At 40.1% G+C, this 26,524-nt stretch overlaps 1 protein-coding gene across 2 annotated transcripts in view; it reads left to right on the top strand.

Annotated features, from left to right (window-relative positions):
• The first annotated feature begins 2,689 nt into the window (after nt 1-2,689).
• NFIA (nuclear factor I A) overlaps nt 2,690-26,524 on the top strand; it is a 933,690-nt gene continuing 909,855 nt past the window's right edge. Inside the window, exon 1 of one of the 2 annotated variants that reach the window (XM_060231906.1) lies at nt 2,690-2,932. In XM_060231906.1, coding sequence (XP_060087889.1) covers nt 2,837-2,932 — 96 coding nt within the window. In that variant the 5' untranslated portion in view covers nt 2,690-2,836. The remainder of the gene's footprint in view (nt 2,933-26,524) is intronic. The other variant, XM_060231903.1, reaches the window with a different exon arrangement.

A 26,524-nucleotide genomic window follows, 5' to 3' on the forward strand; every position in this document is an offset into this window, starting at 1 on the left:
CAGAAGATCCCTGAACTACTGCCAGAATAGAAAGCAGAGAAATTCCCCAAAAGTTATCAGTTAAGGTATAATCATACAAGACGATGTCAACTTATAGTCATGTACAGATGCTGATTTGAGTCTTTATCATCTACATTTTTCATAAGAAATAGAAAGCAGTGTCAACTCAGTGCTACTCAATTAATAATCACAAGTGTGGATGAGTTGTTTCCTGTGAAAGACAGAAGCAAGAGAAGGGTGAAATTTGATCTGATGTTGGCTCAGATGTTGATTATTGCTTAATCCTCTTTCTTTATATTTACAGAGGATTTTAACATCACCAAACAGTATGCAGAGGGATGGACAGATACCTTTAATAAAAATAAAGTGAACACAATATGATGTGAGTCAGGGGTGGCCAAACTGGCTCAGGAGCCACATGTGGCTCTTTCACACATATTGTGTGGCTCTCTAAGCCCCCACCACTCCATCAGCTGGCTTGGAGATGGCATTTGTCTCTTTAAATCACTTCTCCAGGCCAAATCAGCCCTCCTCCCTACCCCCCATCTATTTGCCTTCCTTCCTTCCTTGCAGATCTCAAACATCTTTATTCTATGTGGCTCTTACGTTAAGTTAAGCAAGTTTGGTCACCCCTGATCTGGGCAATCCATTGCAAGCGCACCTGCTGTCAACATCCACATTCCTTCCTGGATTCTGAGTCCAACTTTTCCTGTGTTGAGTATACTTTAACACTTCCTATAATTGGAACTAATATTAACCTTGCATGCTGATGATATCATAGAGACATATGCTAATATGTACACAGACTCTTCATCATGTGTTTGTTTATGTGCACACAAGCCTCATGCAAAAAGTATAAAATACACCATTCAGAAGTAAATCTGAGAATGTATGCATGCAAATAACTTTATCCAGACATTATTAAGAATAGCAAATAAAATTTGGTTGGATGAGCTCAAGTCTGTTCACATCATCTTCTACGCTGCAAACAACAAAAACAAAAAACCCTCTCAGAATTTCCAGAGCTGAGTAAAACCTAGTTCCCTAACATAGTGAATGACTCTAAAGTGCAGTAAGGATCAGCAATGCATCTTCAGAAAACGAAGTGTGAGATTCTTATCATCAAAGGATATGTATTACTTCAAAATCTCCTATTTGTGATATATGCTTTCTTTTCTGGCTAGGAAAAGAAACTGAAAAACCTATAAATATGACCCCCATTTATTATTTGAGTGGTATTCAGTTCTGAATAAGTGTAGAAAGTGGAATACCCACATCTTTTGTAGATTCAAATATTCCTTTGCATGCTTCTGAATAAAATATCTTCCTTAAGTATTGTTGTTTGGATCTTTTTTAGCTGTTGTAGAAGCATATGATGCAAACATAAAAGTACTTTAAAATACAATGTGTTAGCTGCATCCAGCATTCTTCAGCTGAGTAGGAAATAAATCCCATTCAATTTAGCAGGATGTACTTCCAGGCAAACATATGTACTGTTAGGCTGCCATTCAACTAAAAATATAGGCAAATTATACACTTGACCTTTAATTTCACATTTCAGCCATTCCACATAAGTTATTTTTCTGGCCCTTAATCAAGAATTACTGTCTTAAACAAAACCATTATTTTATTTTTATTTTTATTTTTATTTTATTTTTTTGTATTGATATCACTTTGTGGCACATCAAGGGTATATCAATGGACTGGAAACTACTGAAGATTTACATGAAGAACATTTTACAATTGCAGTGGGCATAATGAAATTTGAATAACCACAGAACAACCTTCCAAAATGTTTGGCTCCTTCTACATTTTGGGTTCACAGAATACCATTTGCTTGGTATGATGTAGGGTGTATATTGCATTTTGCTAGCTAGGTATTTTTTATATTCAGGATTTGGCAAAAATGAATCCTAGTGGTTTTTTAAAAAAAGAATTCTAACAAAATAAGAAAAACATTGTTTAAAAACTAGTTGTCTGAATAGCTGTTTGTAGGCCAGTCGACGTCTGTTTCATCATTTCAAGGATGCCTTTCCTATAAAAATAAAAAGGCCAGGATGGAGTTGTAGCTTATTCTCTTAGGATTTTAATTGACAGAGCATTTTTAATAAGAGATAAAGAGAAGTCTTTAAATCACTGAGAAGAAAAAGGCATTTAAACTATTTTTATTTCCTGTAATGATTACGTTCAAAGTTTTTTTAAAATACTATTTTTCAAAAATTGAACCTTAATTTCCAGTGATTCCCCCCCCCCCCCCTCCCTTGGTCACATTCATGAGAAAAGTAGCTGTGATAAACAGATACTGAATCAGACTGGAAATTCTTTTTGGGAAAAAAGCTCCAAAACATTGCATGATAGTCTCTAAGCAGTTCCATCTGTCAAGCAGAAATTTTAGGCTAATAGCCTGTGGCAATCTCCCTCCGCAGTCCACTACCTGCCTTTGTCCTACTAAGTCTCTATTCATTTTTTTAAAAGCTGGAAGGGGGGGAAGAGAGAAAAAAAGGAAAGGGGAAAATCTTGCAGACCATCTGAGTGATGAAGTCCTAATTCTATCCACCCCCCCCCCTTTGATGTTCAGCAGTGGGTTCTTAGTTTAGAAGAGAGAGAGAGAGAGAGAGAGAGAGAGAGAGAGAGAGAGGAGAAGACAGTGCTAGGAGCAGATGACTTTTCATCCCCACTTCACCTTGCCACTGGGTCTGTGAGAGATTGGTTCACTGTCAAGGAGATTTCTTTTACCCATGATTCCATATGGTATAGACTGGGCTACATGTTGCCCAACATGCCAGTGCAAATGTTTTCTCAATTAGGTGTCTTATCTCCCGTGAGTTAGCATCAGATGAAGCTTGCTGACAGCATAATGGCAGGGAAAACCTCCGACGGATCCATCAAATGGCAGCTCTGCTATGACATCTCGGCCAGAACTTGGTGGATGGTGAGTTGGCAGCACGGCTGCTTTTTTTTCCTCCTTTTTTCTACTTTCCCTCCCTCTTTGACAAAATGTCCCAGACCTCACATTTATCAAATTAACATTTGGATTTTTTTTCACACTCTTCACTGGAGCAGCCTTACACTTGTCCCACTTGTGTGTTTTTCCTCTGTAACAAGAGATCGTTCATGTGCCCTACAGTTAAGACAGTGGCAGATTTCTCTCGCCCCCCCCCCTCGCTTCCAGTTCTCTTTATAAAAGTATTTGGATAAGTAGTTTGAAAAGCTTTCCTTTCAAAGGACAACTTTTTTCTCAACCACTTTTAGTCCTTGTTGTATTTTGTCACAGTGTGACATTTCAGATTTTTGTTCTCTGTGAATGTGTGGTTGCATGTCGTAGAAATATTAAAGACATTAACGGGTAATATTTGCAAGGCAATATTAACAAGCAATTGGGAAAGGAAATTTAAGGGATTTCAAAACAGACTAATTTTAGTAAAACTCTGACGGTATTGTTAGTTGGACTGTTAGAATGCTTAACGTTTGAACATCTCATCAGAGAAGTTGGTCTAACTTTTCCCTTCATTTGTTTATGTCCAAATAGATTTCCATCCTGTTATGATCTGTAGCCAGTTGTTATGGATCCTGCTCCAGTGTCGCTTGGGCTCAATTAAAAGTTTTAATAAAGTACCAAGAGGCATCTTCAGAATGAGTTAACTCGCATGTCATGGTCACTCGGGCCAGACAACCTTTGACATCTTGAATCTATCAAGAGGTACAGTGAGTTAGGAGGATGCACAATAGCCCATTGTGACAGAAGATGCAAGCTCTGTTGTGTTGAACAGAGCCCTCAAATCATTACTGCCCTCGTTAGCATGCTGTCCGTTAGGGATTAATTTGTTGCAGGGGGGTTTTTTAGTTTGCTGTAATTATTATTCTTGTGGCAAAGCGTGAATTTTTTTTTCAGTGAGAGAAATTTTGCAGCCAGGACAATGCATGTATTATCTGCTCCTAACTGGACCGTGAACCTCCGTTCAGTTCACATACATATCAAGGGGCTTTTGTTGTTGTTGTTGTTGTTGTTTAAAAAGGACTGGTGACTGGAATTACAATGAAACTGATCATGCCATTGTCTTGTGTGATATACTGAAACAAGTAAGTAGGAGCAGAGAGGCTTATGCACATACATGCATGCCCAGGAAACATCTTCCCGATCAACTTTGGGGTCATTTGGAGAGTGAACATCCGTGGACTTAGTAAAGAGGAACAAGTGAAATATGGAAGGCTTTCTTTCTGCAGCTTGGCGGTATTCATTGCTTGCATCAAAAGGTGTTTGCGTTGTTTTTGGTTGGGTTTGGGTGGGGAGTTGAACTTTTATTTATGAAAAGGGTTTAACTGGTGGTTGCCAAATAAATGCTACATGCTGATTTTGGTTAATTAAAATAGAGGAAGTCTAACCACTTTATTCATACTACTGTTTTTCCAATTAGACTTTCTGCCAGTAGAAAATGCAGAATAGATGTTCTTGAATGTTCGTGAAGCTTCAGACTATTTATTTGAGTAAATTTAGCCTGTTAAAACTGAAATGTGACTTGACTATATGTTGTTTTCAGGGAAAACCTCTAAACTACACTTCTGTAAAGATATTGATACCACTCTGTGATTTTAAACCACTTTAAGTTATTACAGCACTCCTTTTTAAAAATTGTCTTCATATTATGATGAGGTATATTATTGTTTATAATTTCCCCAGTAATCTTAAGACTATTGCTTCTCTTTTTGAAAGTCTATCAAGAAGTTGTGTTTCTTTTTAAAATCCCAGTTACTTTGCAGATGTCTTACTACTATGAATGTAATATGTAAAAAAATGCTGGAAACGTTTAGTAATGCACTTGACAAGAAAATAAACAAGCTTCATAACCACACAGGCTGTTGTTTAGATGAAACCTTACAGAATGTTCTTCCAAAACTTTTAACATGCCATATAACTTATTTGCTGAAAGTACAGAGTTTAAAAAGCAGCCTGTTAAAATAATGCACTAAAAGAAGAGTGGGTTTCATTTTTCCTAAAATGAAACATTCAAGTATTTGTACAATAGATGTGTCTGTTTTTAGACAAGGCTTCAGTTATTGATAGAAAAATAAGCCATTTCCACACACATGCATGCACAAACAAAGCATATTTTATCCCCAAACCTCATAGCATCTGTTAAGTTCTTTTAATCAAAACTCAGCTACAGGATACAGTTTAACATACAAAGACAAAAAGGAAGCTTTGAAAGTTACCTCATGCATCCTCTGGCTGCCCCACAAAAATCTCAGCTACTGCCTACTGCTAAACTTCAGTTTGGTACTGCCAGTATACAAAGAGATGAGTGAATGCCCTCTTTCCACCCGCATGGACTCAGCTGCCAACACTGTGATGTGCAATTTTGCTTTTTAATGAGTCGTAAACAATTTATGTGTGTCAATGGAGTGAGTTTGTTTTATTTTGGGGAGCAGATTTGGAATCAGTTTGAAGTGGCTGCTGTCTCTACTGTATGGAAATATGCTATCCAAATGTAAAGGTTCGGTGTCATTTTGATGAAAAGACCTATTATAATGAAAGAAATGGTTGTATAAAAGGGTGGGCACAATAATCTCTTCATTTCTCTCGCTTGCTCTCTTTCCCTGGCTTGATTTCATTCCAATCTACAGTGTGTTTGTTGCTAAAAAGTTGCTTGCTGGGATGTCCAGTGAAAATGCAAAGGGCTTTTTAAAATTTGTTTGCTTTGTGTTTAAGTTCTTAGTTAATTGCTGGTGTATGTTTGGGGAGAGATTGACTGAAAAATGACTTAATACAAACTTCTCATTGTATCTTCTATTCCATTTTTACACTTTTATCTTCCTGCACATATCTGATAGAGCGGTTTTTAAATTTAGCCACTTATTCTCTAGTGTGATAAAGTTTAAGATCTAAATTACATAAAAAGTAGTTTTGCTGACTTTAGTTGGATGTAATATCAACTAATGTGTTCAAGATCAGTCAGACACTTCATAGTGCTGTAAGCAAGGCTCACTACATGTGTACATTTTAGCAATAATTACATTTGTGGTAATGACTTGCAAGAAATCTTTTGAAATCTAACCCTCTCTTCCCTCATGCTTTAATCATGCCATTCTTGAAACAGATATTAATTTAGGTTAACACTCTTGTGACACCTTGGGTTTAAAAACTTCTGATACACACAATGGAGACATGAAATGTCCCCCCACCCGCACTAATGTGAACAACGTTGGAGAAACATTCTAATTTCAGCATAAAAAGTAGTATTCAAAATATAGTAAAACATACTATAATATTAAAATCAGTATTAGATGGTTTTGTACTGCTGCATGCACAAGAAAAACTGTGCCAGTGGAGCTAGCATTGTCAACATTTGTTTCTGGTTTATCAATTTAACATTTCATTCATGCTTACTACTCCATACAGGATTATTATATTGGCCCAAGTGATAAAGGAGTTACAGGTTTGGATACAATGCCCCTCAGACTTTAGATGCTAAACCAAATTTAGGGCAAACATGGACTAACAGAAGAGGTAGATCAAACGATTCTCAGACATAGATGATATGTTCGTATCAGGAGCAATAATTCTTTAAAATGTTAATCATTTGCCTTCTTCCAGTGCAATAAAAATAACTCATGAGATATTTTGAAATAAGAATGTTGAAGAATAAATAGACACATTATTATTTAAAAACAGCAAATTCTGTGATGTGCAGCATTTTATTCAATGTACTTGTTTTGGGACTTATTGTATATCCTGTTATTAAGGACCAACAATAATTTAGGATTGCACTAGTTTAAATGTTAATTGAGATGTTGTCATTGTGCCGTACATCCATTTTTCAAAACCGCCTTCTCTTTCCTGAGACTACTAATATTTTAAATTTTGTAACTAGTTTTCTAATCTTATGTGTAACTTTCAGTCTCTACATTTATTCCAACCACATAATTCCTGATGGACATTTTTGCTGCATGTTTGTTTGTTCTGAGTTTTCAGTGGAAGTGATTAAAATTGTTCAGGCAGTATTCATGAAAATTAGGAGCACTTGTGTTAAGAGTACATAAATCTTCAAACCAAAGTACTGTCAACAGTAGCTTGTTTCAGAAGTGCTTTATCCCATCATCTGATCTACAATGATTCCATTAAGTATCATAACTTTTTGTTTCAAGTAGCTAGTTTCATGTAGCTATCTGATCCAAATCATATGTAAGCATTTGCAAGTTGTACTTGGCTACCTTAATTTGTATTTATCAGGAAACTTTCCATGAGATTTTATGTATTAGTAACTTGGCCTACCATCTTAAGAATTATTACACAATATTTGAAAACTAATTGTCTGCTTCCAATACTGTATAATGTCTGTAAATGCAAATCTTGAATCCTGTTTTATTAATATAAATGTTCTTTTTCAATTTATTAGCAACCTTATCCTTTTATTATATTTGCTAATTTATAGAGGGAACATCCATACATACAGTTCTTGTTCCACTAAATATTTTCTTCTGCCATCCTCCCATCCCAAGTTATTTTTCAGTTGTATACTTTTCCTCCATCTCATTTCTACCCTCTTCCTTCACCTGTCCTAAATATTGTCAGGAATGTTTCTAATTTAAAGCCAAAAGAGCCAGTGGCTGATTAGAAGACAGGAAATTGATGGATTAAACTGTCTGGTTGAACTTCCTTTACTTATCAGCTCTCAGTAACTTACACTGGATAATAAACTCAACAACAGTTACAAAGTTATTTTCCCTGTTGTGCTTAATTTTTCTTTCTTTAGAAAATTTTGAAATTAGGTGACAGATGACTCTGAGCCAAAAGTGGGTTTTTGGAATACTGTGATAAAAGAAGTTTGCATGACTATAGTTTCCATTGCTTTCCATTTCAGGGTTTGTCTGAATTTGTGTGTGTCTATGTGATATATAACATGAACGTGTAAACAGTTGACAGGACCAAACCAAGCATCATAATTTCATACTTATTTGGAAAGAAAAGAATACATCATATTATTTCCTCAGAACACTGAGAATTATTTGGAATATGTTTGTGTGCGGTATCCTGGTGGAGGAACTTCAGAATTTCAGAAAACCCTTCCTGAGGCAGGAATCCATGGAATAGCATTTCATGTCATTGCTTTGCAATGGAGGAGGTTGACTTCTTCCATAAACTTAATTCAGCTGAGGAAGCATAAACATTAGAAAGACAGGAAGCATTACTTATTAATAGTTCAAACCCACCTTGAGAAATTGTTGAGTGTATGAACAAAGTAAAAAACCCTTGCTGTTCCCAAGTTACAGCAGTATGGGGTATTTTGAAGCCTCTGGATCCCATGTTGTTGTATTCCATCGGTTTAAATTATATTCCATGAATCCTAGCATAACTTTTTAAAAGGAAGTAAACTTCCTCATGAAGATAGATCCAGGTGGGCAGCCATATGGGTCTAAATAGCACCATTTTAAAATTTATAGCACCATTTTTAAGTTTTTAAATTATAAATTGTTATATATGTTTTGATTTTATAATCATAAGGTATTGTTATTGTGGTACTGTGACTGTAAGCCACCCAGAGTCTGTATGGAGTGGGCTGCATACAAATTTAAGGTAAATAAATAAATAAAATAAAAATAAATAGCAGAACAAATTATGAGTCTAGTGGCACCTTTAAGACCAACACAGTTTCATTCAAGGTATAAGCTTTTGCGTGAACACACACTTCTTCAGGTACAATGAAATGGAAATTGCTAGTCCATACCTTTAGGCAGAGGGAGAGCAGTACGTAATTAGCATACAGCATAATGAAGATGTTTAACAGATTCAAGGACCAAACAGGAATAACAAACTTAGTTTATATGGTTACCATTAGTTTGGGTTTAATTTTGGAGGAAAATGTGGTGAATCAAATAAATCTATCAAAATTAGAGATTTATTGGTAGATGTAGCCTTAATCGTGGGATGCTGAGGGTAATTAACTGAGACCCTGTCATTACTCTCCATCTGTCTCGTCTCAAGCATGGAGGTGACTTTACAGCATCTTCTTTTTTGAAGTAGGGCAACTGGCTGTGTAGAGTTATCTTCCCTGTCCCCAAACCAAAGAATTACACTCCACTCTACTATTCCAAAAATACGTTACATTCTATTATTCATTATAAAAGCCTTACAATCTACCATTCCAATCCATTATTCCAAATAAGAAATGAAATAAAGGGGATGTCTGGCCCTTCTGGGGAATTGGTGAGAATTCAGATGTAAGGGCTGAATGACGTATGTGGTGTGATAAGAAACCAATATCCCTGATAGGTCCTGGGGATTCCTTTGTTTGGCGTGTTGTAATAACTTGGAACTCAGGAATTTCCCTTTCTGTTTTACATACCTATGTCATCCATTACCCTTTATAGCAGAGGTAGTTCCATAAGTGTTCAGGAACCCTTCCTTTCCATAGCCAGAAGTGAAGAAATTTTGCATGTATACTATGGCCAAAACTGCTGTCTGAAGTTATATGAATCATCTAATAAACTAGGAAACTTCCTATGAACATTTTTGGCTGTGTAAAGCAGAACAGGAAGAAATAGAAGGGGAAAACTTTTAAAGGTTCTGAGAGTTGGCACTGACAACAAACAATAATGTTAAAACTGAAAATATATTGTATCAGTGGGCTGTGTGTGTGTTGTTATGTATAAAGCTGTACCAATGATGTTGTATTTCTCTGAATATATCCATCAAAGCAAGGGGGTATATCATTAATAAAAGGTGTCTATTATTAATGATTTAACAATCATATCAAAACCATACTCAGGGTCCCAATAGGCAGAGTCTAGTAATATTAACATCTTGTACATAATGACAACTGTCCCAAAGAGCTTTACATTTATAGCCACTGAAATCAAACCTCTGGACTTTTTCCTATATACCAGGTTGCTGAGACATGGTTTTAGATAATCTATGCATCCTTGAAAGAGACAAAACAGATATATTAACTAATGGAACTAAATTCAAACCATTTGCTACATGTAAACACAGATTTTTCCAGAGGGCTGTTATATATAAACCATCATCCAGCTACAGACATGTTGTAGAATGGTATAATGCAGACAACACATGCTTTGTAGATTTTACTACAAAAAAATCACAGCACTTGTGTTTTAAAAGAAACACATGCTACACTCAGGCTACAATCCAAAGAACACCTTCTTGGGAGTAAATCCCATTGGGTCAAATGAGATTACTTCTGAATAGACCAGTTTAGGATTTCTCCCTTAGTGCACACCAACCATTCCAGTTAATTTCAGAACAGAATTGGGATTCTGTAACATGTGGAATCAAATCAGATGCAGCATCACAGAACAAACTCCACTACAGGAAATATATAAAAAGAACAACACAAAGGAAATCATGTGTTTGTAAAGTCTAGTAGAACTTTACATTCTGTATAAGTGCTTTCTACAGATGATAATTTTACCTCTACTTTTGGATATGTGGAATGCCATCAATGGCACCCATGTTGTCCTGTTGCCATAGACACAATATCTCTTGAAAGCCAGACTGTTGAGTTACTCTGGCAAGATCTCAGAGGAGGTGAAACTACTACACAGCAGTTCTTTTTCTGACATTTAATTAGCAAACTATTTTAGAGGGCAGTGACTTAAGGTGCATCCATATGGTACTGTTTTCTTGGGAGATTGGCAAATTGACTTTGCAAATCCTGGAGCCAAATGGCATTGTGGCTTTCAGCCCTTGCTGCTGCAATGTGGGAATCAGATGGCAGCCCTATATAAAACTTCAGCAGATGATGTGGCTGCTGCCTGAACAGAAGCACTTGGTATATTGGTCTGGATATTCCCAAATAACACCTTTCCTTTTAATGTGGTAGTAGATATATCTTATTTTCCTGTTTCTGTGTGATGAAGTTGTTCAATTTGAGGATTAAGATGTCATTTTAGAACAAATTTAGAACAGCCTCCTGAATTCATTTGTATAGAATTATAGTGTCTCCTGTCCTAGATTCAAAGGTCTTATGGTTAAGCAAGAATCTTTCTTGTAGCATCTTTTATGTAGTTTAAATTGTTTATATGTTTTTATTCCTTTATAATTGTATTTTAAACTGTTTTATCATGACTGTTAGCTGCCCAGAGTCTGCTTGCGGAGTTGGTGGCATATAAATCTAAAGTAAATAAATAAATATTTTAGTAGATTTCTTCAGAATGAACAATTATAGAAAGTATAATATGACGTATGTTTTAAGGGAGCAGAGAGTTTTTTCCATTCTTCAGATTATTTTAAATGCATGTAGAATTCTCTTGTGCTCATGGTAGCAGGTTAGAATGTCATTGATGCAGAATAAATATGATATTTTAGAATACAAAGTGCATTCTAGTCAATTTTTCATTCCCACAATGAACACACAGGGTATTTTTGTTGTTGCTATTCCACTATTCACTGGTACTAAGTACCAGCATTTGGGGGGGGGGGGCAGAGCTCTTCCAATTCCTGATCCTTGTGCACCACTCAGCCAGAGAAAGTGAGTGGGCCCCTAGGAACAGCCTAGTGGGGATCTATGTGGGGAGGAGGGAATTGGTGGAAATCAGCAGATATCCATATATCCATATTGGCAATCATATATATGAGCACTAGTGACTTTTTAAAAAACAAAAAAGGCACTGGGAACACATACTTACAAAAAAGAATCCCATGCATAACATGATGTGCACACAGTCTTCTTGTGAGGGTAGTAGGACTGTATATGAGCAGGCTATGCATTTTCATTGGACAGACAGTTCCCTTGAGAAAGTAGTAATCATACAGTTTAGCTGTTCAGAAAGGAGAGGGGGGCTAAACTCAGCCCCTCTTCTCTCTCTCAGATAGTTGATAGGTACTGTTAGTGCTTAGCAGATCAGGAAAAGGCCTGTCCTGGGGCCTGTTTTGTTCAACATCTTTATCAATGATTTGGATGAAGGAATAGAGGAAATGCCTATTAAATTTGTAGATGATACTAAATTGGGAAGGGTTGCAAATACAGTAGAAGACAGAAACAGGATACAGGATGACCTTGACAGGCTGGAAAACTGGCCTAAAGCCAATAAAATGAATTTTAACAGGGATAAATGTAAAGTTCTGCATTTAGGTAGGAAAAATCCAATGCATGGTTATAGGATGGAGGACACTTGTCTTAGCAGTAGTATGTTCAAAAAGGATCTAGGGGTTTTAGTGGACCATATGCTGAACAAGAGTCAACAGTGTGATGCAGTGGCTAAAAAGGCAAAGGGTTGTAGTATAAGCAAAGGGCTGTAGTATAGGAACCCCATGGCACAGATTGGTAAGTTGCAGTACTGCAGTCCAACTTCTGCTCATGACCTGAGTTTGATCCTGGTGGAAGCTAAGTTTAGGTAGCCAGCTCAAGGTTGACTCAGCCTTCCATCCTTCTGAGGTCGGTAAAATGAGTACCCACCTTGCTGGGTGTAAAGTGTAAGTGATTGGGGAAGGCAATGGGAAACCACCCCATAAAAAGTCTGCCATAAAAAAGTGATCCAATGTCACTCTAGAGTTGGAAACGACTGGTGCTTGCACAGGCGACTACCTTTACCTTTTTTTTAACAGAAGTATAGTGTCCAGATCAAGTGATGGTACCGCTTTACTTTACTCTGGTAAGTCCTCACCTGGAGTATTGTGTTCAGTTTTGGGCACCACATTTTAAGAAGGATATAGACAAGCTGGAACAGGTACAGAGGAGGGCGACGAAGATGGTGAGGGGTCTGGAGATCAAGTCCTATGAAGAAAGGTTGAAGGAGCTGGGCATGTTAAGCCTGGAGAGGAGGTGGCTGAGAGGTGATATGATCACCATCTTCAAGTACTTGAAGGGCTGTCATATAGATGATGGTGCAGAATTCTTTTCTGTGGCCCCAGAAGGTAGGACCAGAGCCAACTGGTTGAAATTAAATCAAAAGAGTTTTCTGTTCAACATTAGGAAAAACTTTCTGACAGAGCGGTTTCTCAGTGGAACAGGTTTCCTCACGAGGTGGTGGGCTCTCCTTCTTTGAAGGTTTTTAAACAGAGGCTAGATGGCCATCAGACAGCAGTATGAATCCTATGAATTTAGGGGGAGGTATTTGTGAATTTCCTGCATTGTGCAGGGGGTTGGATTAGATGGCCCTGGAGATCCCTTCCAACGCTATGATTCTATGACTCTAGGAACTATGTATGCAGCTGGGGCTTCCAAGAATCACCACAGGCCTCCAGAAAAAGGATAGGAGTGCAAGAATAATGCATGGGATGGAGAAAGTAGAGAAAGAAGTCCTTTTTGTCATGGGTGCTGGGGGCCCTGCAGAAGAAGCCAAGCCTGCAGAAGAAACTGTGCCCCTGCCACCTGCACCAGTGCCCCTGCCTCCTGCTGGAGAAGATCCAAGCCCCCCTGCCTCGCCCTCTCGGGTGGCTCGTGTGCGTGACCGCCTTTGTCAGGACCTCAGGGATCGGAGGAGGGTGGCACGCTCACAAGCAAGACGCTCCCTGAGCCCTGAGTTTTGAAAGGATTCTGGCCCTTCTAGGAGTGAGGGTGCTTGAGTCCCAGCAGGATCCTGGCTGCCCTCTGAGTCAGCAATTAGCCCAAATGGGCAACAGACAGCAGAGGGCTATATAGCTGTAGGCTTTGAGAGAAGGCTTTGTGGAAGCAACTAGTCATCTACCTGATGTCCTAGCATCCTCTTCGGCTTTTGACTTTGGACCTCCTGACCTTGGCTTGACTTCTGGACCCCCTGACTACGGCTTCTGAACCTCTGACCTACGATACCTGGACGACGATTTGGCTTTGGCACCTTGGACACTCTTGCTCACCGGTTACAGACCTTGGACTGCCCCTGGACTTCGCCTGGCCTGGCCCCAGCTCGTGACACTTTTCTCCCTTTCTCACAATACAAGAACTCATGGGCATTCGATGAAATTGCTGAGCAGTCAGGTTAGAACGGATAAAAGGAGGTACTTCTTCACCCAAAGGGTGATTAACATGTGGAATTCACTGCCACAGGAGGTGGTGGCGGCTACAAGCATAGCCAGCTTCAAGAGGGGGTTAGATAAAAGTATGGAGCAGAGGTCCATCAGTGGCTATTAGCCACAGTGTGTGTGTGTGTGTGTATATATATATATAATTTTTTGGCCACTGTGTGATACAGTGTGCTGAACTGGATGGGCCATTGGCCTGATCCAACACGGCTTCTCTTATGTTCTTAAGAGTGCCCGTAGTATTAATTTTGGCTAGGGCAAATACATAGATGTCTATGCATGTATCCCTAGTTGTATATACAGAGCTACATGGATGAGTAGGTGCTGTGTTCATAGTTGCTTGTCTTAGTCTAGTTGCAAGAACATACAGCTCTGTTCTAACCTGCTGTCATACCTATCTAACTTGTACCTCAGTTAAATCCCTTAGCCTGTTCATATGAAATGAGAACACCTGGTAGAAATAGCAGTCTGGTCTTGTGACTGACAATTAGGATGGTTTAAAACAGGGGGTCCAGACTAGCCTGATCTCAAGACTGTGGAAACTAAACAGAGGGTATTTTACTATTCTTATACAGTAAAAATCCAATTGCAAAGTGCATTATTTAGTGTGTGTTAATGCACTTGGGATTGGCCCTGGTGAGTATTTGAATAAGATATGACAGACAATCTAGATTCTGTCTCTCTCCAAGAGTAACCAATGAGAGCTGATGGAATATGGAAAGATGGAGACTTGAAAAACAGCAGTTGAAAGAATGACGGGTTAGTAGCAGAGAAGTCAACAGTTTGGGAACTGGAGTGGGAAAGGTTCTGCTTAGAAAAACTGCTTGGAATAGGCTGAAAAAAGTACCGTAGCTTTGTAACTAAATGATCTCAGTGTTTTGTTCTTATAAATAAAAGTTTCTTGTTTTGACCTGTGGGCTACATGTCTAAGGGAAAGAAGTACACACACAAACACAACTTAAAATCTCAGTCTACATACCTATATTATGGGATATGAATGAACAGTGACAGCAAGTGACTGGAACAGTGTTTGAGCCATACCCCAATAGGTTCTGTGTGAGTGAGGGTTGATTATTAAAGGGGGCTGGGTTACCCTGGCTGTAGATTTCTCTGGGAGTGAGAAAAAGGGACCTGTGGTGTGAGATCGTCATGATTTTCTGGATTTTAAGAGAAAAGAAGGTAGTGCATGTGACATCCTCATCTACTTACAACCCATAACTTGAACAAGAGATTTTCGAAGGCAGAAGGCACTCTGGCTGTGGCACAGGGGCATCACAGAGACCACCAAGGAAATCTAGGCTTGCAGCATAGAAGCAGGAAACAGCAAACCACCTTTGAATATCTCTTTGGCCTTGAAAACCCTACAGGGTTGCCAAAACTCAGCTACAACTTGACAGCTTTTTCTACTGCTGTAGATAGGGGATGATCTATGACACTAATATTTGAAAGATTATAACTTGTTAGCTACACATCTAAGTATTCAAGGTTGTATTGTCACACTTAGATTAAAAGATATTACTTTATTGAAAATTTCTGAATAAGTTTAGTGGTTGAGTGTATATTAGAACATAGCTCTGCTACATTCAAAATAAACATAATATCTACTGCATGGGAAATAAAACAATATCAGTGGGTCACATGAACACATGAAGTTGCTTTATACTGAATCAGACCATTGGTCCATCAAGGTCAGTATTGTGTATTCATACTGGCAGCACTTCTCTGTGTTATCAGGCTGAAGTCTTTCACATCACCTACCATCTGATCCTTTTAGTTGGAGATGCCAGGATTGAACTTGCAACCTTCTGCATGCCAAGAAGATGCTTTACCTTTAAGCTACAGTCCCTTCCTAAGGGACAAACTTTCATCTGAACCATTAATCTGTTGGTCTTAAGCTAGTTCTACTATGGCCAGTAATATAAACTACCATATTCCTGACTGGTGATACAGTACTAGACAAGAGTATTTGCCACAAGTGTTGGTTGTTATGAAAGATTACATGGATTAAATTATTATATGAATTACATTTTTTTTAAAAGAAAAGAAAACTTTTTGCATTGCAATATAGAATAGGGCTCTCTCCTCTTTTTCGGGGCTCTGAAGATCAGGGCCAGACTGCCTGCTAGGCAATTTAGGGCCTTGCCTAGGGTGCCGGTGGTCCAGGGGTGCAGAATTGCCCCCCAGCAGCTCCTGATGCTCTCCACCCCCCTCCTCCCCCCTCAGTAGCATGGCCCAGCACCCTTCAAGGGCCTGCCACAACCAGCTGTCAAGCATGCGGATTCAATGACGAGTCGAAGATGATACAGAGACTGTGTTTATTGATAGACCGATACTTTGGTAACAGGTTCTTGAGAGTAATGCCAACCATACATTGATACAATACTTTTAAGGACTACTTCAAAAGGATTCCAAGGGATGGGGTTGTGGGGTAGCATTCACACATAAACTATCATAACTGTTTACGTTCCCATAGCGTTATCAGGACTGTGTTCTTGCTTTTCCAGATGTCTCTCACTCCCTTACTGGAATGTATGGGAAGGTGCTGACTATTTAGTTTCAATTCTCACTACTTCTAATTACAGGCCATAAAGCAGGGAAGGGGGGAAGGGAAAGAATAACAAACTAACAAAGTTAGGTCCTCCATGATACTTCACAGACCAGGTTAGGCAGGACCATAAAACAATGAATTAACAATGGAATTTCACCATGCTTGACACCAGCACAGTCAGGGAGGCAGCTCACACACCTGTGTGTGTTTGAGCAAGGGGGAGGGGTGGAGGAAAGGCTTCCAGTGCCCATTTCCCCTCAACAGCACAGCCCTGGCACTTTTCAGGGGGCTGCTGAGGCCAGCACTGTAGGGGAAGGTGGGGGCACATGTGTGTGTGAATGAGTTGGGTGGTGGAGGATGGAGGGAAGGCTGTGGGTGCCCATCTTTCATTGGCAGCATGGCCACAGCACCCTTCAGGGGGCTGCCGAGGGAGGCCCCCATATGTCTCCCTCATTGCCTCCTCAAAAGGTGAATGGCAAGTCATGCAGGGAGATGAGGACAAGAACTCAAGCCTCCGCTTGCCCTCTAAACCAGTTTTTTTTTTAAATCTTTAATTATGTTTTCCTGTGTCCTTTATAGAGTTTATATCTCTGGCCTAGCCTGACAAGGTTTCATTTATGACAGATCTGGCCCTCATGAGTTTGACACCCCTGCTCTAAACCCTAGAAGGTGGGAGAAGAGTGAGAGAGCCCCATCTTCTCCCTCCTTCTCATCCATCCCCCCCATCATCCCCTTGGGAGGCTGCTGCTGCTGGGGCTACTGAGGCTCTGTCACTTGAGGGGGCTGCCCTGAAGGCAGCAGCTGCTGCAATGGCACCTAGGGAGGGGCTGCTGATGGAGCCTGCTGCTGTTGGGACTGCACAGTGGGGTCGCTGGCTGGTTGATTGACTGGCTTACATAAGAACATAAGAAAAGCCATATTGGATCAGGCCAATGGCCATCCAGTCCAACATTCTGTCACACAGTGGCAAAAAACACAGGTGCCATCAGAAGGTCCACCAGTGGGGCCAGGATACTAGAAGCCCTCCCACTGTGCTCCCCAAGCACCAAGAATACAGAGCATCACTGTCCCAGACAGAGAGTTTCATCTATACCCTGCTAATAGCCACTGATGGACCTCTGCTCCATTTTTCATCCAATCACCTCTTGAAGCAGTCTATGCATGTAGCTGCCACAACCTCCTGTGTTAATCACTCTTTGGCTGAAAAAGTACTTCCTGTTCTGACTTGACTGTTCGGCAATTTCATTGAGTGCCTACAAGTTCTTGTATTGTGAGAAAGAAAGAAAAGTACGTCTTTCTCTGCCTTATCTATCCCATGCATAATCTTGTAAACCTCTATCACCCCTCAATCATCATTTCTCTAAGCTATAGAGCCCCAAGTGCTTTAACCTTTATTCATAGGGAAAATGTTCCAACCCTTTAATCATTCTGGTAGCCCTTTTCTGCACTTTTCCCAATGTTATATCTTTTTTGAGGTGCAGTGACCAGAATTGTACACAGTATTCCAAATGAGGCTGCACCATCGCTTTATTCAGGGGCATTATGATACTGGCTGATTTGTTTTCAATTCCCTTCCTAATAATCCCCAGAATAACATCGGCCTTTTTCATTGCAGTCACACACTGGGCGTTTTCGCACTGACCAAAATCGGCAGCGACGTCCCTCTTCACCGCGCAGGATCTGTGCGGATTTCGCACCAATTGCTGCGGAGCACCCGGAAGAGCCGCAAAGTCTCGCGGCTTTTGCGGTGCAAATGGAAACCGCCAAAAACCAGTTTCCATTTGCGCCGCAAAAGCCACAGGACTTTGCGGCTCTTCCGGGTGCTCCGCAGCAATTGGTGCGAAATCTGCGCAGATCCTGCACGGTGAAGAGGGACGTCACTGCCGATTAAGGTCAGTGCGAAAACGCCCACTGTCTCAGCACTTTCAGTGAGTTATGTATCATGACTCCAAGATCCCTCTCTTGGTCAGTCTCTGCCAGTTCAGACCCCATTAACATGTATTTATAGTTAGGATTTTTGGCCCTAATGTGCATTACTTTGCACTTGGCTACTCTGAACCACATTTGCCACATTGATGCCCACTTGCCCAGCCTCTTCAGCCACTTCTCTTTAAGCAAGTGTCAGGCTCTCCATCTCAATGTCCTGTACCAACGACAGCCACAGCTCCAGCTTGCTTGCTTGCTAGCTTCTTTTCCACCTGCCCAAGCCAGCTCTATCCAGCACGAGCCCTCTCACACTGAAATTGAGGGACTTAACTCCGCCCAGACAGCAAGAGAACCTTCCCACTGCCCTTTCTTTGTGTTTTTCATCCTTTGCGCCCAACTGCACTGAATTTAAAGAGCAGAACCCACGCTGGATAACAACTACTCCTGCACTGTCAATATCAGCCACTTTTCTCTTTTGGTTGTTTGCGCTGAGTTTTGTAGTTTCTTGCACCTGCCAACATCATACATCATGTTCAAAAGGGAGGACCAGTTTGGTGTAGTGGTTAAGTGCACGGACTCTTATCTGGGAGAACTGGGTTTGATTCTCCACTCCTCCACTTGCAGCTGCTGGAATGGCCTCGTGTCAGCCATAGCTCTCACAGCAGTTGTCCTTGAAAGGGCAGCTTCTGTGAAGGCTCTCTCAGCCCCACATACCTCACAGGGTGTCTGTTGAGAGGATGGGGGAGGTAAAGGAGACTGTGACCACTCTGAGACTCTTGAGATTCAGAGTGAATGGCAGGATATAATTCCAACATTTTCTTCCAATATCGTCACCAACCAAATGTTATACTCCTTCCCAAAAAAAGTTTTCAAACCCTCCCACAGGAACAAGGAGAAGGAGGAATTGAGACTATTTTCCATCTCTCAGCTGCACTCTTTTTCTGGGCACAAGTCCCTCACACTCAACCTCTTCTTCCTTTCTCTACATAACTGGACCCTTTCACAGTGACTCTGGAGGTGGACAGTCCAGGTAACAGCTAGTAAACCTGGGCACAAATCCCTAATCTGCCATGGGTAACCTTGGGCCACTTGCTTTCTCACTCCCAGCCTGCAGGGTTGTTGTGAGGATAAAACAAAGGAAGGGAAAAATAGTGTAATTTATAGGGTGACCTTGGCCCAGTCACTCTCCCTTAGTGTTGTCTACCTTACAAGACTGCCCTGGAGGATGAAACAGAATGGGGGTGTCACATTATTTTAATAAAGTGTTTAAATAATTGAAAAATCATTTAGTTTAAATATGAACCACCCTGGAATTGATCCATTTATGAATTCTTGCAAATTATCCACAGGACTTCTCCCCCCCACCCGATTAATTACCATGTTATGGTGCTCCAGTGGAGTGTAGTTTACTAGTGATTACAGTTCCAGGTGATTCATGGATAACACATTTTCTTCAGGTTCAGATCATCCAGAAAACCATTTTACAATTTGCCAAGCACTGAAAAATATTTAAATGTACAGCAAACAAATGTTTATATAGAAATGTTTATAGATTTTTTTTTGGGGGGGGGGATGGGGCGAAGTCTCCACATTACATGAATCACCAAGCCTTGCTATTTCCAGGTTGGGAAATCTAGAGATCTGGCAGGGGAAACGGAGGGCAGGGACAGAGACGGTAAAATGCCATAGCATTCACTTTTCAAAGTAACCATTTTCTCCAGTAAACTATGGGGATCCTGTTAGATTGATGTGCTTTGTAGCCTTGCTTGCATTAAGATGACCATGTAAAGCACTCAGAAAGCCAGAAAAGAGTACTGTATGATTTAGAAGTAGTTTCGTACTTTTAATTTTTCCTACAATTCATCTGTTTTTGAAAAATGGTTATCAGTGCGTGGGGGGGGGGGGCAAGCAGGAACCGATGAAGATTTCATATTCCAGGAGTTTTTGCTACCTATCCAAGGAAAGTTGTCGAAATCATTATTTTAAAGGACAACCACAGAAACACAGAAAGCTAGATAGAAGAACAGGTATTTATATACCATTTTTCTCTACCCTAAGGAGTTTCAAAGTGGTTTACAATCCCCTGCCCTTCCTATCCCAACAGGCACCTTGTGAAGTAGATGGGGCTGAGAGAGTACTGACAAAACTGTGACTAGCCCAAGGTCACTCATCAGGCTTCATGTGGAGGAGTGGAAAATCAAACTCAGTTCTCCAGAGAGTCCACCACTCTTAATCATTACATCACACTGTAAGCCAAATTGCCCTCAAGTGAGGTAGGGGAATTAGTTTGGTGGGCAAAATAACTAACTTTAGCAGGACCAAAGACCAGAAGGCAGTCTCCCCCAAATGTCCCTTAAAAAATGAGGATTTTGCTGGTAAACGAAAAGTATATTTTATTAAGAAAATTCACTCATCACACAGGATAAAACAACACATTCACCAATCATACAGCTCCTAAGAAAAATAGAGATGAAATATGTATAGGGGTAACACAAGGATAAAACTTAGACAGGGTGATACTTTACCTTTTTGTAGTCTTCAGGCAAAATGTCCAATAGCAACGAAAAAGGGAAGGGGAGCAAGATACGTCCTGTGTATCTTACTATATGGACCCTAAACTGATCAGGTTTTGAGCGGTGAATCTAAACAGCAAGGTCAGATGCACGTCTGGGGAACCATGGGCCAGACTTTTTAAGGATAACCATGTGCCTTCAGAGGGTGAGGTCAGATGACCTGTGACACAGGGGACAGGTGGGCTATGACACTAGGTCAGGTGATCTGTGACCTCAGTAAAGGGGAGGCTCCATGGTGACATTTGGAAAGGATTAAAGGTTGATGGACTTCATATCTAAATAATGCTATCTAGGAGGGTGCTTTAGGGTCAAATTGTTATCTAAGGTGACACCCAGAACTACACAAAGGTGGCAGGTTTCGTGTTGATCACAGTTCCAGGTGATTCATTCAGCTGGTCTAGCACACTCTTTGTCCTAAATCTGGGTTTCGATGGCTGGCCGGATTACTCCCAAGATAACATTGGTAGTCCATTCAACACATCTTAGTTTCACCCAGCGTATGTGCTGCTCTCACTTCGCTTCCATGGCGTCCAGGAACACAGGAAGAAAACCAAAGACAGTGCCGGAGAATGACGGCTTCCATCAATGCGAACTGCATTGAACTAGGGCTTTTGGACAGCTCATGGTTGCGGCAGAGTCCACAGTTCTGCCACGTGGGAGAAGCTGCGTGGCTGCGATGGCGGCTTAGAGTCCTTGCTTTTGGGGTGTGTTTTGTTGTTGAGTACTTCTGGGGTGGCACAGCCTTGGCCTATGAGGTCTGGACCTTCTCTGTAGGCCTACCAGGGAATGACTGCAATGTCATTGTATACAGAGTCTGACACTCAGGTCAGTCCATAAAAGATGGGTCTAGGGCTGAGCACTGTCCATAAAAGATGGGTCTAGGGGGCCGTGGTCTTACACACTGACTCTCAAAGTAGTATTAATTGTTTCAAGCAGTCTGGAATCAGAAATCTATGGCCATCAGAACATAAAATCCTGTGACTTCTGATTGCCACAGTCCTAAAAAGGTCATAATGGAATTCTTGAAATATATCCCTGAGGTGACAATTCAATATATCAAATGTACTGGTTATAAACAAACAAATATGACACATAAAAATAAAACTCTAAAAGTGATTCCTGTATCATCTAGACTAGACCTATCTTACAGTTTACACCAGGAGTATTCACAACTGAACATTTCTATACTAATGGCCATAGGAATCATATCTCATTTACAACATTTCATATTACAGCATGAGCAATGTAAAGCAGATGAGAACTTGGCACTTCCATTTACAGTAGTGCCCTTCTCCACTTAATTGGTATGGAGGAGACAGAGGGTTAGGGTTAGTGGCTTTTGGACTTTTATTATTCATTCTTGTATGACCAGTCAGCTGGAGTATGGTTGCTGGGGGGGAGGGGGCGGGGCAGGGACTACCAGGGTAGATTTGAAAGGAGACATTTTCCCTTTGGTTAAATCTGGGGGAAACATATGTGTAACCTAATTCAAGATGAGCAATTAGTGTCTTTTCTCCTAAACCAAGATTGAAGGAATCATTGATCAATTAAGTTGAGTTTGTTCCCACTGCAGATATGTTGAAGGATACAAGATGTACTGATTTATACACAGAGAGATAGAAAGATGAAACCACACTACTTACCCAAAGAATTTGCCCCAAGAAAGTACTTTTGAGGAAAATATCAGGTGAAGGTTCAAAAAATGATCCACATTAAATGCACAGAGAACCTATTGGTGTTTCCAAGGTTAGTGAATCCCTCCCCCCCCCCCCCAATTGCTTTGTTGCTTTGAAGTTTGGTAAATATTTTGTTTGAGACTGTCTGTTCGGAAAAGTATCTGTTCATAATCAGCCACGAACTGGCATGAACAGCTTGAAAGTTCATGGAAAGTTTTGCAATTTAACCTGCCAATAACTTCAGTTCATGAACCATAAGCCAGCCAGAATTTATCAAGAACTATAGTTGGTGAGCCAGTTCATGCCCATCCCTAAACAGGACTATTGTCCAAGTTGGAGCCCTTGGCTGATGCCTTACTATGTAGTTCTCTGATCCTATGCTTGCTCTCTCTCGCTCTCTGCAGATCATGTTTCTACTAATTCTAAGTGTCTTTTTATGTTTGTAAAAGTGTCTTGTATGTATGAAAAGCAGCCAATAATGAACATCCCACTCATCAAAAGAAAGTATGATGGGTCCACTTCTAAATTGAATGCACGTTTAAATTACCTTACTAATTTTCTTTTTTTTATCTCAGCCTGATTAATTTCTACTACTGGAGTCTGGCTGGGAGAAAAATTCCCAGAGTGTAATGATGTAGGAAACAAGAGATGTCACAATTTAATTTCTGTTGTCCATGAAGAGAGAAGGAGCAGATACTACAATAACTAGTTGGTGTCGTAGAAGGAATGTGTAAAAATAATGCCTAAATACATTTTTCAACCATGATGCAAGATCAATGAAGGCTGCCTGAATATATAATATATATGCACAGGTCTTGAGAGGATCTCTAAACCTATTTTTTTTTAAAAAAAAATGGCAAATCTACCAATTCAGTCCTCAATTTGCTTAAAAATACATGGGGTTTTAAAGACTGCAAAGGGAAGGGGAAAATGTGTTTGTAGCAGTGCTAGTTTCAGCCAAGCAGCACTGTCTACATCCAGATATTCCCTGCTCAGATTAAACTTTCTGAAAAGCTGTAGAATGTCTCCCCCCCAGCACTTGCCCCAGTAAAGTGAACAATTGCTACAAATTACATCTGCCTTTACCTTTTATTTTATATGCATACCTATGCTTGTTACGTCAGATTTAAATGGTACCAATCTTTTTCTGTTAGAATTTGATTTACTAATCTCCTGTTCTGTTTCAGTGCCACATTTATATTCCAGTAGTTATTTATAAATTGCAGTCTGTGGCCTTTTCTGCACAGTCTTCTACTCCATATCAGGTCAGGATTGTGCACCGGATTTAGTGAAGAGTTCTGCACAATCTGCTCCTGATCAAATTTTTGGTTCTTCTTTTCTGCCTTAAACATGTGTTTTCTGGATGCTGCAAAAATCAGGAGTCCAGAAAACCCACATTAAAGGCAGAAAAGAAGACCCAAAAATTTGATCAGGAGCAGAATGTGCAGAACTCTTCACTAAATCCGGCGCACGATCCTGACCTGATATGGAGTAGGAGACTGTGCGGAAAAGGCCACAGACATTCAGACATAGTACACAACCAGTGAATGGATACTGCTAGAGTGTAAATGCACTTCCGGGACATCCAGTTAAGGAATCTACGCTATGCATTCATACTGTCAATGACAAATATTTCATTCAGCTGTTTTCCCACAGTAGTCTCCATTCTCCAGATTTTAGATTGTAGGCTCCCATAAGAACATAAGAAGAGTCCTGCTGGATGAGACCAGTGGTCCATCTACTCCAGCATTCTGTCTCATACAGAAGCCAACCAGTTCCTCTTAACAGCAAACAATAGGGCATAGCATAGAGACAGGCCTTCCTGGCTCTGGGATTCTGAGGCTTAGTGCCTCTGAATGTGGATGTTCCCCTAAATTACAATGGCTAATAGCCATTGATAGTCAGAGTCCGTAAGAGTCCATCAATTTATCTAATCCCCTTTTAAAGCTGTTTACTCCTATGGCCATCACTATATCTTCTGGCAGCAAATTTCACATTTTAATTATTCTCTGTGTAAAGTTGCATTTCCTTTTGTCTGTCTTGAACCTACTGTCCATCAATTTCATTGGACACCCGCAAGTTCCAGTTCTTCGGGAGTAGGAGGAAAATTTCTCTTTGTCAACTCTCTACTCCATGCTTTCTTCTCAAATGCTCTTTGTCTACTCTCTCATTTCCTAATAATCCCTAATATAGAGTTGGCTTTTTTCACCCCTGCAGAACACTGGGTTGACACTTTTATTGAGCTATCCACTACGACCCTAAGATATTTTCCCACGTAAGTCTCAGAAAGTTCAGACCCTATAAGCCTGTAGTTGAAGTTGGGATTTTTTTGTCCCAGTGTGAATCACCTTATGCTTACCAACATTGAACTTCATTTGCCACATTGTTGCCCACTCACCCAGTTTGTGGAAGTCCTCTTGGAGCTCTTCAGCCTTTTCACCATCCTCAATAACTTAACTGCAAGCTAGGCCACACTACATTACTCAGCCCTAGTTCCAGATCGCTGATGAATACATTAAATAGCACTGGTCCCAACACTGATTCTTTTGAGACCCCACTGCTTGCTTCCCTCCATTGTGAGAACTGTTCATTGATTCCTACTCTTTGCTCCCTGTCATTTAGTCAGTTTTTAATCCACAAGAGAACCTATCCTCCATGATGCATCTCTTACATTAAGATCAATCCTGAATCTTTACCTTTGCACCACTATACTTGTTGCTGTCTCCCTCAGTTAAGTAGTACAAGTAGCCATGGCATTGCCAGCTGCAATCCCAGGCTGGATCATTATTCAAGATCTGAGGTTAATCAACTGCAAATTCCATTAGCTTCATACAGAGTGAAAATAAAGAACAGACGGTCTCACACGCAAGCCAGAAGTCAGGTGCAGTACAATGAAGCTAAGGTATAAGGTTCCCCCCCCACCCCCTTCTTCAAAGGAACATTCCTTATGATAAGAAGAAAAAGATTAAATGGACATCTAGGGGGGAGAGGGCCACAGGGGGAGCAGGGTTTTCAGAAAAAAACATCAGTAGAAATGTTATTAAGACACCTCTTCTCTTACAGTGTTAGAGGTGCAATCCTAAACAAAGTTACATCCTTCTAAAGCCACTGATGTCAGATTGCACTGTGAATCTCAGTTTTTCTGCAAGTGTTCATTCCAGATGTGTGTACATAACTTTTTTCTTAATACTTAGCATTAGATGTCATGTATATTTCCAGTTCTCTGATGCAAATTTTGCTTGAGGGAAAGTAAAATCTTTATATGTCCAGCCTGTTCTCAGTGTTACTCATTAGTATTTCCATTAATAAAAGTGAGATGGCTTTTATCAAATGAGTATGTCCTCAGAAGTAAGTTCCACCATGAGGCTTCCTCCCAAGAAAGTGTAAGGAACTGTAAAGAGGTATGCAGCTGAATGGAGTTAAATATAAATTTAAAATTCAATGGTTGAATTATTTTCTACTGATATGTATTTCTTGTCTTTTATTCCCAAATAAATATATACATAAAATAGATGTTTCCCATGAGATTTCTCTTTAAAATTAATCTATTCCATTTTGGATAAATAGTGTTGCTCAATTAACATTTGTAAGCAAAAAAAATCCTGATAAAAATTAAAGAAAGAAGAATTAAAGCTGTGGTTGAGAATGATACATATATCAGTTGCTGAACAATATTTGGGTATTTTAAAAAATGTAATGCAAGAAGGTTCTGGAAATTTACAATTAACATTGATTTATTTGTTCAGTGCAGATGCATTAGTGATGACTCCCCCCTCCCCGCAATTAACAATTTACATGAAAACATAATAGCAAAGGATTCTGTTTTTAGAATCTAATTTTCCCT

Source organism: Heteronotia binoei, chromosome 2, assembly GCF_032191835.1.
Source record: "Heteronotia binoei isolate CCM8104 ecotype False Entrance Well chromosome 2, APGP_CSIRO_Hbin_v1, whole genome shotgun sequence".
Taxonomy (NCBI): Eukaryota; Metazoa; Chordata; class Lepidosauria; order Squamata; family Gekkonidae; genus Heteronotia; species Heteronotia binoei.